The 14975-nt window shown below is 32.3% G+C and overlaps 1 protein-coding gene across 3 annotated transcripts; it reads right to left on the reverse strand.

The window, feature by feature from the left end:
* Positions 1 to 1878: 1878 nt before the first annotated feature.
* mfsd12a (major facilitator superfamily domain containing 12a) lies at positions 1879 to 13606 on the reverse strand. 3 transcript variants are annotated; one of them, XM_051126771.1, is made up of 11 exons: positions 12958 to 13606; positions 12550 to 12760; positions 12293 to 12425; positions 10091 to 10297; positions 9793 to 9885; positions 9596 to 9688; positions 7017 to 7187; positions 6659 to 6753; positions 6447 to 6577; positions 6262 to 6312; positions 1879 to 2799 (listed from the first exon to the last, which is right to left on the reverse strand). In XM_051126771.1, the coding sequence occupies exons 1-11, from the start codon at positions 13226 to 13228 to the stop codon at positions 2723 to 2725; spliced, it is 1533 nt and encodes a 510-aa protein (XP_050982728.1). In that variant the 5' UTR covers positions 13229 to 13606; the 3' UTR covers positions 1879 to 2722. The 3 variants fall into 3 exon arrangements, with proteins under 3 accessions (XP_050982728.1, XP_050982746.1, XP_050982737.1); XM_051126789.1 differs by having other exon boundaries at positions 6249 to 6312; positions 12958 to 13604; XM_051126780.1 differs by lacking the exon at positions 6262 to 6312 and having other exon boundaries at positions 12958 to 13599.
* Between the last annotated feature and the right edge of the window lie 1369 nt (positions 13607 to 14975).

A 14975-nucleotide genomic window follows, 5' to 3' on the forward strand; every position in this document is an offset into this window, starting at 1 on the left:
AAACCTCTAAGAGGTGAATTTGTTTAATACAAACATGCAGCTTTTCAATTTCTGTAACAAGATGTTAATTGATGAACTGGAGTTGTGTGAATTACTGTTGTGTATGTGTGAATTACAGCTGTTTGGATTCTCATTCACTGCAGAGCATTGGTGAGCAACTAATGCAATGCTAAATTTCTCCAAATCTGTTCTGATGAAGAAACAAACTTGTTTTGGATGGCCTGAGGGTGAATACATTTCCAGCAAATTTTCATTTTTGGGTGAACTATTTCTTTATAATGCAGCAGCAAAGCTAAACGTTTTCACAAACGATCCACACATCAGAGATCAGTCTGAAGGCGTCTCTGAAAGTCCTAATAAAATGCCTGAAAAGGCAGAAAATAGGCTGCATATGTACTGACATGTAACTTCTACACAGCACTGTTATTGTTTAAAGCTCAAAGAGAAGAAAAGTCACCGCTTGTGTGTTGTGCCGCACAGCGTCTCTGAAACAATCTATTGTTACACAATAACATAATGGATAATTCACAGTGGTTTCTATAAATGCTGTTCCAATTAGTGATAATTGGCCCTTAATAGGATACAGCTGAACGCATGGTTTTGATTTATTTCCTACACTTCAAAACAAAGATGTTATTAATAAATATTTGGTGGGATTTTTTCCTCAGGCAATTTTGAGTGGTGTTGTACATGACAGGAGATGAATAGATCAGAAGTGTAACTGAAATGCTTTTCACATTAACAAACGAATGAGCTCCGATTTTGGATAAATAACCAAAAATCTTACCCTCACTACCTCTCATTTTCTGAAACCATATACACCACGCACACTGATTTATAAAGAGAAATTACATCATAATAAGCTAATGCACTGAACTGTAACGTACTTATTAATGGAAAATACTCTTGTAATACTCACATTACTATTATTACAATGGACCTTTATCACATTTCCGGGCTTCTCATAACGGAAGTCTTCATAGTTGGGTAAAATCTGAGGGCAGTGAATGGGAGAGTACCACAAATATATTTTTTGCATTCCTCTGCTCAAACAGCAAAAGACAAAACGACACAATAGTGTTTTCACAACTTTCAATCAAAGGAAAAAAATTGAGAGAGACTGATATCGGCAGTCAAAAGAGAGAACACCCTCGCATAGCATTAACTAGTTTTTTCGTAACTTGAAAAAAAAGGTGATATAATACGAAGTACAGTTATAAATGTACATACATTTTTTAAAAATTCAAAATATAAAAAACTTTAAAGGATTTATGAGGATGATGACCGTTGAAACGAGTCATCACAGGCTTGTGAAAAGAGTCCATAATGTTTTGAACGAAATTAATGTAATAAACAAATGAGTCACTTTTATAATATGAGTAATTGTTTGCAGCATCAGGAAATGAATGCAGTCATATAAGCCAGCACACAACAGCTATTATCCACTTCTTGGACTCTTTTGCCACCTTGTGGACAAAAACTACATAACAGGCAGATACAGGTTGTCACTCTCCTCACCAAGGCTGCATGTATTTGATCAAAATGCAGTAAAAACCGTAATATTGTGAAATATTATTACAGTTTAAAAATTATTGTATTGTTTTAAAATGCAATTTATTCCTGTGACGGCAAAGCCATAACTCCAGTCTTTAGCGTCACATGACCCTTCAGAAATTATTCTAATATGCTGGTTTGATGGTCAAATAAGATTTGTTAAAATCAGTTATTAATTCTTAATGTGAAAACCGTTTTGCTGTGTACTATTTTTATGGAAACTAAAATTAAAAGATTGAAGAATAGAACATAAATCTTTTCGGTAACATTTGATTCATTTAATGATTCCCAGCTGATAAAAAATAAATAAATAAAAAAGTGCAATTAAAAAAAAAACCTCTTTTATTTAAAATTTGTTTTGAACAAGACAACATAATAAAATACAATTATCTTTTACAAACATACTGATTTTGTTAATTGATCCCACTACAATATTGACAATTTAATTCATTCCAGCTACATTTGTCAGTCTTTATGATTTATGTTAAAGTCTCGAGCATCACGCAAGATCAGCTGACCAGATGTTAAAACTACTCACAGTCACTGCATTCCTGCTAATCAGTAACTAGTTACAAAGACAGGTTACAATGTATCAACTTCAGATACAGAAATGTCTGTTCATAAAGAACATTTATTCTGTTCAGTAAATTATATGAACAGAAAACATGTCAGACATAATTGTCGTACATATGAAAGCATAATATAAAAATATGAAATAAAACAAAAAGTTTTGTAGAGTTTTTACATAAATGCCCTAATGGATTTGATTTAAATACCTGAAGTACATTTATAATCATAAATAAAAACTTTTATTAAAATTTAAACTGAACTTTTAAATGATAAACATGGTAAAAATGTGCATAAGAAAAATAGTCCCTTAATAAAGTGTCTCGCCTATACTCTGAAATGAGAAGCCACAACAGAACACATGAATGATATCAACTAATCACATCTAAAAAAAAAAAAAAAACTCACCACATCTTTTCAGTGAAATTCTGACATGTGTCAAGATGTGGCCGGCCTGTAGAGTTCATTGTAAAATACTGGCTTGTTTGAAAGATAATTCTGAACCAAAACCTCATTTGAATTCTAACCTTCACCATTGTGATGTAAGTGTTAACCTAAAGCTCTCTGCATCAGAGCTGAAGAATCTCTGCGGCTGCTGCGTTCAGTTGACTGACAGCTGCTCGGAGCTCTCTGAGTCCTCTCCATCGCTTCCCATAAGGCCAGTCACCTCAGGCAGATCTAGAAAAACAATACAAACATTAGAAATTGCATGTATTGTGTAAATGAGATGATTCATGTACAGTATACCACACTATTCAAAGGTTTGGGGTCAGTATGATTTTTTTTTTTTTTTAAAGAAACTGATACTCAGCAAGGGCACATTAGATTAACATTAAAATATTAACAAAAGATTGTTACAAAAGATTTGCGTTTCTTAAAAGATGCTGTTGTTTTTAACTTTCTATTCATCAATGAATATTGTGGGGGGGGGGGCTTGGTTTGTATCTTGTAATTCTGACTTTTTTTCCCCCATTGCAATTCAGACTTTTTTTCTTGCAATTGCAAATTTATATCTTGCAATTCTGACTTTTTTCTTTTCTTTTTTCGTATCTAGCAATAATAATAATAATAATAATAATAATAATAAAAAAAAATTGCTAGATACAAAAAAAAAAAAAAAAAAAAAAAAAAGAAAAAAGTCAGAATTGCAAGATACAAACTCGCAATTGCAAAAAAAAATAAATTAAAAAAATAATAATAATAAAAGAATTGCTAGATACAAAAAAAAAAAAAAAAAGTCAGAATTGCAAGATATAAATTTGCAATTGCAAGAAAAAAATCTGAATTACAAGAAATAAAGGCAGAATTGCGAGATTAAAACTTGCATTTTTGACTTTTTTCGAGTTTATATCTCACAATTCTGACATTTTTTCTGGCAATTCTGACTTTTTTCTCATTATTTTGACATTTTCTCGCAATTGTGAGTTTATATCTTGCACATTTTTCTCAAGTTTATATCTTGCAATTCTGACTTTTTTCTTTTCTTTTTTCGTATCTAGCAATAATAATAATAATAATAATAATAATAATAAAAAAAAAAATTGCTAGATAAAAAAAAAAAAAAAAAAAAAAAAAGAAAAAAAGTCAGAATTGCAAGATACAAACTCGCAATTGCAAAAAAAAATAAATAAAAAAAAAAAAATAATAATAATAAAAGAATTGCTAGATACAAAAAAAAGAAAAAAAGTCAGAATTGCAAGATATAAATTTGCAATTGCAAGAAAAAAATCTGAATTACAAGAAATAAAGGCAGAATTGCGAGATTAAAACTTGCATTTTTGACTTTTTTCGAGTTTATATCTCACAATTCTGACAAATTCTGACTTTTTCTCATTATTTTGACATTTTCTCGCAATTGTGAGTTTATATCTTGCACAAAAAATATCTTGCAATTCTGACTTTTTTTTTTTTTTTTTTTCGTATCAATAGCAATAATAATAATAATAATAATAATAAAAAAAAATTGCTAGATACAAAAAAAAAAAAGAAAAAAAGTCAGAATTGCAAGATACAAACTCGCAATTGCAAAAAAAAATAAATTAAAAAAAAAATAATAAAAGAATTGCTAGATACAAAAAAAAGAAAAAAAAGTCAGAATTGCAAGATATAAATTTGCAATTGCAAGAAAAAAATCTGAATTGCAAGAAATAAAGGCAGAATTGCGAGATTAAAACTTGCATTTTTGACTTTTTTCAAGTTTATATTTCACAATTCTGACATTTTTTCTGGCAATTCTGACTTTTTTCTCATTATTCTGACATTTTCTCGCAATTGTGAGTTTATATCTTGCACATTTTTCTCAAGTTTATATCTTGCAATTCTGACTTTTTTCTTTTCTTTTTTCGTATCTAGCAATAATAATAATAATAATAATAATAATAATAAAAAAAAATTGCTAGATACAAAAAAAAAAAAAAAAAAAAAAAAAAAAAAAAGTCAGAATTGCAAGATACAAATCGCAATTGCAAAAAAAAAAATAAATTAAAAAAAATAATAATAATAAAAGAATTGCTAGATACAAAAAAAAGAAAAAAAAGTCAGAATTGCAAGATATAAATTTGCAATTGCAAGAAAAAAATCTGAATTGCAAGAAATAAAGGCAGAATTGCGAGATTAAAACTTGCATTTTTGACTTTTTTCAAGTTTATATTTCACAATTCTGACATTTTTTCTGGCAATTCTGACTTTTTTTCTCATTATTCTGACATTTTCTCGCAATTGTGAGTTTATATCTTGCACATTTTTCTCAAGTTTATATCTGCAATCTTGCAATTCTGAAATCTATCTAATAATAATAATAATAATAATAATAATAATAATAATAATAATAATAAAAAAAAAATTGCTAGATACAAAAAAAAAAAAAAAAAAAAAAGTCAGAATTGCAAGATACAAATAAAAATTTATAAAAAAAAATAAAAAATAATAATAATAATAATAATAATAAAAGAATTGCTAGATACAAAAAAAAGAAAAAAAGTCAGAATTGCAAGATATAAATTTGCAATTGCAAGAAAAAAATCTGAATTAATAATAATAAAAGCAAAAAAAAAAGTCAAATAAAGATTAAAATCTCTCACAATTCGGACATTTTTTCTGGCAATTCTGACTTTTTTCCTCATTATTCTGACATTTTCTCGCAATTGTGAGTTTATATCTTGCACATTTTTCTCAAGTTTATATCTTGCAATTCTGACTTTTTTTTCCCCATTATAATTCTGACTTCTTTTCTCACAATTGCAAGTTTGTATCTCGCAATTCTTTATTCTCACAATTTTAACTTTTTTCTCGCAAGCTGATATATCACAATTCTGACTTTTTTCCTCAATTCTGACTTTCTCCTTGCAATAGCAAGTTTGTATCTCACAATTTTGACTTTTTTTTTTTTTTTTTTTTTTTTTTTTTTTGCAATTGTGAGTTTGTATCTTGCAATTCAGAGTTTTTTCTTTGTATCTTGCAATTCTAACTTTTTTTCCCCCCTCGCAATCAATGAAAATCATGCCATCATAGAAATACGTTTCATTTTAAAAATATTAATCTCTTCTTAAACAATCACTTTTAAATTGTAACATGTCACAATAAATATGACTGACCCTAAACTTTTGAATGGTAGTTCCTATTAAGTCAACCTTTTATTATCTGAAAAAAAAAAAAAAAAAAAAAAAAAAAAAAATATATATATATATATATATATATATATATATATATATATATATATATATAAAAATCACTTTTAAAGGGGTATTTATTATGAAAATTTTACTTGATGTCATAATTTAGTTAATCATGACCATTTTCTACCCTTTTTACCTTCAAAACATTCCCAGATTTTAATCATAATTTCAAATTTTTTTTTAAATGTGCTTAAAAATAACTGCATCAAACTATTTAGTTGTCACAGAAAAAAAAAAAAAAGTTTACAGTAAAACCAGTTTATATAAATTCTCACTGACGCAAACAGAAATTTCTTACAATCCATCACCTCAAAACACAGTGTAAAATTTGCCTCATGATTTGACCCCTTTAAATAAAAGGTGGATGATTGATGTTTCTGATTGTGTGGTTTTTTTTGTGTGTGTGAGGAGAAAATAGTTTAGTTTCAGATTCCTGTTATTTCAGATGCTGACCTGTGTCCCTCACCCTTATAGTCTTTGCTGTTTATTGAACCATTCATATGATCTGGTATAGATACTGTAATACAAAACATCATGTCAGCCATAAGGGGGAACGGTTATTGAATAACACCATTAACAAGAATAAGTCAAAGAGCAAGTACATATTTTAAAGTGAGAAGACATAAATGATAGTTTTGTTGAGTTTCTTACAGTGCACAATCTTTATAGGCCAGATAAGGATTGTGCAGAGACTCAGCGCAGCAAAAACGGCCACTCCACCAGTGACGATGACCATGACATAGTGGTAATACCACACGCAGCCCGGACAGCATATCATTGTGCTGTATGAGAGAAATCACACATGTAAATATAAAAATGTACAAGTTAATATTTAATATCTTCAAAATCTAGTACGCACTTACCGGCAGGGGTGTAGCATCTGAATAATCATAACTCCCAGACCATTAGCCACCTTGTCTGTGAAACTCATAGCTCCATAAACAAAAGCCCCACTTTGCTGTCAGGTGGACAAGAAAAGTCTTATTAGAAACTTGAAGACTTCTTCAAAAGCACAATTTTAGTTCCCTGCAATCTTTTTTTACACTTCTGAAACTGTGAAGCATATGCCTTTTTCACTTCTGCTAACATCCGCATATCTTACAGTGCAATCGAGCGTTACTGTTTAAGCTGTTAGCGCTGAATATGCTCAATAAAACATGTGCCTGAAGCAGTTCCTGTTTTCATTTCAGTTCCCTAACACTGACTGATATCAACACTTACTGTTTGGTCTCCTATGAGTTCAGCTGTCATGGCAAGTGACATCACCAGGATGGTAGCAGACCCTATCCCTAGCAAGACGGCTGCCCCGTACACCTTTTCTCCCATGTGTGTGTCCATCAGCACCCAAAAGGAGAACGCCAGAATCAGCAACAGTCCCAAAAAATAAGTCAACTATCAACAAGGAACAAGGAAACAATAATGTAAACAAATCCTTATATCATCTTGTCTCAGTTTACAATGCTGTACATAAAAATATCTAGTAATTTTTTTTCCCTTTCCTTATTTTTCAAATGAGAGCTAGAGGGTCAGGAGGCCTTAAAGGGATAGTTTACCCAAAAATGAAAATTCTGTCATTAATTACTCACCCTCACGTTGCCTTTGGTCATCTTTGGAATACAATTTAAGATATTTTTAATGAAATCCGAGAGCTTTCTGACCCTGCATAGACAGCAATGCAACTACCACGTTCAAGGCCCAGAAGGATAGTAAGGATATTGGTAAAGAGTCCATGTGACATCAGTGCTTCAACTGCAATTCTATGAAGCTATGGGAATACGTTTAGTGCACAAAGAAAACAAAATATTGACTTTATTCAACAATTTTTTTCTCTTCTGTGTCAGTCTTCGATGCAGGTTCACACGAATACCATGTTGTACAAAAAAGTATTCTCATAGCTTAATAAAATTATGGCTGAAAATGGACAATTTTAATGATGTCCTTACTACCTTTCTGGGCCTTGAATGTGGTAGTTGTGTTGCTGTACGCAGGGTCACAGATTTCATCAAAGATATCTTAATTTGTGTTCTGAAGACAAACAAAGCTGTTACAGGTTTAGAACAAAATGAAGGTGAGTAATTAATGACAGAATTTTCATTTTGGGTGAATTACCCTTTTAATTTCAAGTGTCATTTCTATACCGGGAAAAGTCATGTAAATATTATATATTACGTATAATATTACAATATTACAACTCCATTGCCATTTTATTATTTTAAAAATCCTTATTTACCAAATCAATAATAACTGGAAGATTAATGTAAAAATTACTGATTTAGCAGAGCAGAATCCCTGAAAAAAACATTAATTTCTAAAACATACTGGAATCCTGAAATGTAATTAATTTTGATTAGAATATGATTAGAATTATGGTAACTTATCTATAGGCATTACTGGTCTCTGTATATTATTTAAATATATATATATATATATATATATATATATATATATATCATTAGCTATCATTAGCTATCATTACAACAGATATTCCAGAGACAATATTTTAACCTACATTACTGTGGACAATGGAGTCAAAAAGCTTTAGAACAACTAGACAAAAAAGCCATTATGTTTTATTAATATTAGGGCTATTGGAATACACTTGTAATGCTTTCATACCAAATCTCATCTGATATTTACAAAAGCAGTTACTTAAGAATAGAAGGGAAGTACAGTTGAGGGCAAACCTTTGCATCCCCCTTTCAGAATCATTCAAATTCCATCTTTTCACACTAAGGACAACTGAGGGACAAATATTCAGCTATTACAGAAGGTTTATACACTCACTGATGCTGCAGAAGGAAAAAACATGCATTAAGAGCTGGGGTGAAAAATTTTGAACAGAATGGAGACATGTACATTTATTTATTTTTTGCCTAAATTTATTTATTTATTTTTTTCATTTAGTACTGCTCTTCAGAGGCTACAGAAGATACTTACATGTTTCCCAGAAGACAAAATAAGTTAAATTTACCCTGATCTTCAAATTCAACATTTTTCAACCCTGGCTCTTCATGTATTGTGTTTCCTTTTGAAGCATCAGTGAGTGTTTGAACCTTCTGTAATAGTTGTATAGGAGTCCCTCAATTGTCCTCAGTGTGAAAAGATGGATATCCAAAGGATTTGCAGGACCTGAAAGATTTTTCTGAAGAACAGCGGGCAGTTGAACTGTTCAGGACAAACAAGGGACTCATGAACAACTATCACTAAACAAAAATCATTCAGATAACAACACAGTTTTAAGAATCAAGTGCATGTAAACTTTTAAACCAGGTAACTATTACTTTCTCTTGTGGACTATAGGTAAACATCATTTCTAAGAAATATCTTATTCAAATAAACAATAACTTGCATTTTGTATGATCCCTCTTATTTTGTTAAAATGATTAAAATTTGTAATGATTCTGAAAGGGGGATGCAAACGTTTGACCTCAACTGTATTGCAACATTTCCAGAGTAAAATTTGACTAGATTTCCTATTTTGTTTTTCTCTGCACCTCCTGACGAAGATAAAAAGATTTTTAGCACTAACGGAACAAGGATGCACATCAGGCGTGTTTTTAAAATCTATAATTAACATACCTCTAACTCGTTAAGTTTGGTCTCAATGAAAATCACACACTGGTAATTATGACTTTATGGTAGCGTTTGTGATGCGTGTACTCGACTCATAAATCTGATCATACGTATTTGACGCAGCGAAACAGACTGCTATCTCTAGACTGTTAATGACTTCTAACAATGGGAGGAGGCATTGTGGCTTATATTTCAATCAAAAGACACACATGCTGACTCATACTCACACATTTGCCTATTAGCTTGCTTAGAGGCTTCATGATAAATGAGGAAGCGAAGCCACTCAGGAACATGACGAGAGGAATGGTGGCTATGTACTTCTGCAAAAGAGAGGTTCAAACAAAGATCACTGACTTTCTTTCTTTCGTTAATGCTTTTGTTGATGAACTGGGTGTGAAGTGTGGTATTACAATAGCTGTCGTACCTTCGGTAACAGTAGTGTGTAGGTGAGATACATGGATATGTATGTTTGCGACAAGTTCACTATCAGTCTGGTGGACATGTAAAGCATAGCCACCTGAATAACAGAGCAGGGTTTAGAGAAGATATTAACTTTCTGACTGCTAGTGAAAACAGACAGTTACTAAATACTGTTCTGAAGGTTTTCACACCACTGTGATTAAGTGATAACACTGTGCTTCAAGCCACTATTCAGATTAATCACAAAAGCTGAGAACTGAATTGCATGTTGATGAAAAGTAACGCGGGTACTTGCTTCTAACCTGGTAGAATGATGGCTGTCTCAGCCAGTGCTTCCACTGCAATGGACTGGTTGGTGGAGCCACAGTGACGGTATTGTTAATAAGACGCTGGCGCTCCCCAGGACTAGAGCCCTCCTCCTCCTGAAGGGGACGTCCCTTCTCCCGTGTGCCCAGGTGGAAGAGCAGCGAGAACAGAACTCCAATGCCCACCACTGTGAGACTCAGATTCTAAATGTGAACAGATATTACTGCATAAAGCCTGCAGAGATGTTTTGAAAAGGCCTACATTATGTAACATGGTAGGTTAACAACAACAGAAGCAAAGACCGAAAAGGCAGGTTTATAAAACTCAGCTGAAAACCATAAACTGTTGATTACATTCATTTAACATATTTAACTACTCATTTTAAGGAACATATAAGAGAAATTTGCTGGCCCATATAAGGTTCAGAGAAACCACGTCCATCAAAATATAAATTTGTACTGACTTTTAAGTTAACATGAAACTAATTCTCTTTACTTAGTTTAAATAAACTTTTCTTGCCCTACTGTCCATAGACAGACAGACAGATAGATTCTGTCATTAATTACTCAACCTCATGTTTCAAACCCATAAGACCTTCGTTCATGTTTGGAACACAAACAAAGATATTTTTGAGGAAATCTGAGAGCTTTCTGACCATGCATAGACAGTAACGCAACTAACACGTTCAAGGTCCAGAAAGGTAAGGACATCGGTAAAATAGTCCATGTGACATCAGTGGTTCAACCGTAATGTTACAAAGCTACGAGAATACTTTTTGTGCGCAAAGAAGACCAAAAAAAGACTTTATTCGACAATTTATTCTCTTCAGTGTCAGCCACATGTTCACGAGAGTTTCTTGACGTATACTGACGTATGCTTGAAGTCTTAAGGGTTTGGAAAGACATGAGGGTGAGTAATTAATCACAATTTTCACTTTTGGTTGATCTATCCCTTCTATCTATCCCTGAATTTTCAGCATCAATACTCCAGGCTTCAGTGTCACATGATCCTTAATCATTTTAATATGCTGATTTAGTGCTTAAGAAACATTTCTTATTACCCATGTTAAACAGTTAAGCCGGTTAATATTTTTGGTAGAAACTGTGACATTTCTTCCAGGATTCTGTGATGAATCGATTCTTTGATGAACAGCACTTACTTATATTTTTTGACTACCAGTCAAAAGTTTTTGAACAGTAAGATTTTTAATGTTTTTAAACAAGTCTCTTCTGCTCATCAAGCCTGCACTTATTTTATCCAAAATACAGCAAAAGCAGTAATATTGTGAAATATTTTTTACTATTTAAATAACTGCTTTCTATTTGAATATATTTTAAAATGTAATTTATTCCTGTGATCAAAGCTGAATTTTCAGCATCATTACTCCAGTCTTCAGTGTCACATGATCATTCACAAAAGTGATGATAAAGACATTTATAATGTTACAAAATATTTCTATGTCAGATAAATGCTGTTCTTCTGAACTTTCAATTCATCAAAGAAACCAGAAAAAAAGGTACTCCGCTATTATCAACATAATAATTATAATAATAATAATAATAATAATAAATGTTTTTTGAGCAGCAAATCAGAATATTAGAATTTCTTAGATTTCTGACTGATCATGTGACTGGAGTAATGATGCTAAAAATTCAGCTTTGAAATCGAAGTTATAAATTACTTTTTCAGTAATATACAGTATATATATACAGTATATATATATATATATATATATATATATATATATATGAAGAGCTCAGGTGCAAAACCAGCTAAATCCATCTGACGTATTTCTTTAAAATGAGCATTTCTTTCTGGCTACTTTGTATAGGTTTCTTTGTAAGTGCTGGCACTTCTGATTGGGCTGAGGCTGGAATTTAGCAAGTTTGAAGTAAAAGTATTTGAAGGATGTGTACTATGTGTCAGGAGCATTCACTCAGTATCATTATCTCATCTTTGACCGAGATGGCTTTAAGCTGGTTTGGCATCTGAACTCTTCATATATATATATATATATATATATATATATATATATATATATATAAAATGTATACTTTTAAATGTGTTTATTTGAACAAAGACAATTGTACACACAGTCACAAACATGTTAAAACCACGTGGTCTTTAAATTTAGCTATTTTGTAATGCAGTATGAAATGACCAAAAGTTTACATCAGCACTCTAAGGTCAAAACTCACTCTGAAAACAGGAATGTCAACCGGGCCAAGGTTTTCTGTAAGGGCAGGATCATCTCCATCCTGAGTCTGAAAATGAAACATCAGCCAGGCCACTGCATACACAGTGATGTTGGCTATCACCGTAAAGGCATACCTAACGAAAATATACAACCAACATACAATAAAAATCTAAGGCATCACCCTACAGACAAAGTCCTCCAAACAAGCATCACGAGAACGGTTGATCATTAAATGTACAGATGCACATTTTAGTTTACCTGTACGCAGTGAGCTCCACTTTTTCATGCTCGCAAGTCACAAGCTCGGGAATGAGGGACAGATGGGAAATCTGGGTGGCCGCCCATCCAAACTGGAAGATGATGATGAAGGGGGTGAAATAAGTGAGACTGACCCACTGTGGAGTCTCCAGACCACAGCTCAGGCACTGGTTAAATACAAAGGGGAACGACAGGAGGACGCTAATAGTTCCTAGGTAGAGTAAAAAGAGAGTAAATGAGAATAACATATCATACATCATAATTTTTACTAAGGACATAATATTAAAACTTAAGTGAATGTACATCCCTGAAATGTTATTTTAAAAGTCATACAGGTCTAGAGCAACATGAATGTGATGGCACACTCATGTTTTGCTGAACTGTCCCTTTAAGTTCCTCGTCACTCACCGACTAAATGCCATGTTTTTCTCTTCCCATATGATCCACAGCCAGGTGTCTTATCAGACTCATAACCGATGAGCGGTGTACACACTCCATCAGCTATCTGTCCCACCAGCAGCAAGACACCAGCATACGTGTTCTGAAAGCCCAGTACTGAGTGATAAAACACCAGCAGGTACGTGAACCACATAGAGGCGCACAGGTCGTTGAGAAAATGCCCCACTGAGTAACTCAACCGCCTGAAAGCAGATAAAGGGGCTTCTGAGGAGTCCGGCATGATTAACGCGATACAGTCAACCCTCAGTCGGCTAAAAATGCGTATTCCCTTTCATCAACCTCAGCATACTGTCCTCTCCAGCGCCGGCTTCCTCACCGCAGGAAGAACGACTGCGCTATAAAGTTCAAGGCTGTCGGTCCATCACTATAGTCGGAGTCGGCTCATAAGGACATGGTCAGCTGACTTTGTAAATGAGTCACGATGGAGGAGGCGCGAATTGAAATGCAAACGTTCTCTTTCATACATTGAGATATACTGTTTTAAATGTCGTGTCGGTAAAAAAAATAATATAACAATATAATGCAGCATGTAATGTTTAGTTTGTCTAGTACGAAAAACGTATAACGTTGCATTGTTATTTTCAATTCCTGTTGTGATGACGTGTTTAATAGCCACGCCCTCTGACATTCGTGCGTGTTGCCAGGTCTTCTTTTTATGAGCGACTGTTCTGGTGATGGTGTTTTTCATTATAAGTCGCTTTTAAATACGAGCAGTGGATGTTTTTTAAGCTTGTTTACACAATAAACTTATTTATTATTTTGTGTTTGCTAGGTATCACAGTAGTCAAATATCCCTAGCTGCTGTTCGAGCAGCGCTCTGACCTTGTTTTTTCGGATCCTCCACCCCGCTCTCTTTTTAGGAATTGTTTTATTTTCTGCGAAAACCTGGCAACACCGCATCCGTTCATTCACACACAAATGTATTTCTTGTCACTCAGCAAAATTAACCGTGGTTTTATTACAGTAATCGTGTAGTAACCATGTTTTTTGGCCCATTGATTACCATTTGTATAACTATATATGTACTACAAATACCATGGTAAACTATGGTTAGTGTAGCAAGACCATGGTTTGTCGGTTTTATTTGTACTTAGTAATTTTCCTAAGGGCAACACTAAATTCAGTGCGTGTTTAGTTTATTTAAAATTCAACTCTCTAATGTCACAACTAAGTTTAATAACGTGTACACAACCAGTCTAATGTTTTTTTAATCTCTTCTGCTCATCAAGCCTGCATTTATTTGATTCAAATTACAGCAAAAACAGTAACATTTTGAAATATTTTTACTATTTAAAATAAATGCTTTCTATTTGAATTTATTTGTAAAATGTAATTTATTCCTGTCATCAAAGCTACATTTTCAGCATCATTATTTTAGTCTTGTGTCACATGACCCTTCAGAAATCATTCTAATATGCTGATTTGCTGTTCAAGAAACATTTATTATTATTATTATTATTATTATTATTATTATTACTATCATCAATATATAAAACTGTCGAGTACATTTTTTCAGGATTTTTTGATGAATAGAAAGATCCAAAGATTAGGTTGTATCATTCAAAAGCTTGGAGTCAGTATAATTTATTTTCTTATTATTATTATTAAATGTTTTTAAGCAGAAAATCAGAATATTAGAAAGATTTCTAAAGGATCATGTGACTGGAGTAATAACCCTAAAAAAAAATCAGCTTTGAAATCACAGGAATAAATTCCAAGAAAAAAAAATCTGAATTCTATTTTGCTGTACTTTAGATCAAATAAATTCAGGCTTGGTGAGCAAATGATGACAGAATTTTAATTTTTGCATTACCTATCTCTTTAATTCTCCCCCTCAACAAGTTTTTATTTCTTTAAAAAAAAAAATTAATTTTTAAGAATAAAAAAAAACAAAACATGGATTATATTAGGGTAGCTTGATTTTTAAAGCATGATTTCTATGACCCTTCTTTTAGTGGTAATTAATA

This window comes from Labeo rohita, chromosome 2 (genome assembly GCF_022985175.1).
Source record: "Labeo rohita strain BAU-BD-2019 chromosome 2, IGBB_LRoh.1.0, whole genome shotgun sequence".
Lineage (NCBI taxonomy): Eukaryota > Metazoa > Chordata > Actinopteri > Cypriniformes > Cyprinidae > Labeo > Labeo rohita.

Excerpts from the sequence above, each read along its gene's own strand:
- mfsd12a (XM_051126771.1), bottom strand. The coding sequence starts at position 13,228 with ATGCCGGACTCCTCAGAAGCCCCTTTATCTGCTTTCAGGCGGTTGAGT. Across the intron at positions 10,298-12,292 it reads TTGACATTCCTGTTTTCAGA|AATCTGAGTCTCACAGTGGT; the intron begins GTGAGTTTTGAC and ends GTTCACATTTAG. Across the intron at positions 6,754-7,016 it reads AACTCATAGGAGACCAAACA|CAAAGTGGGGCTTTTGTTTA; the intron begins GTAAGTGTTGAT and ends TCCACCTGACAG.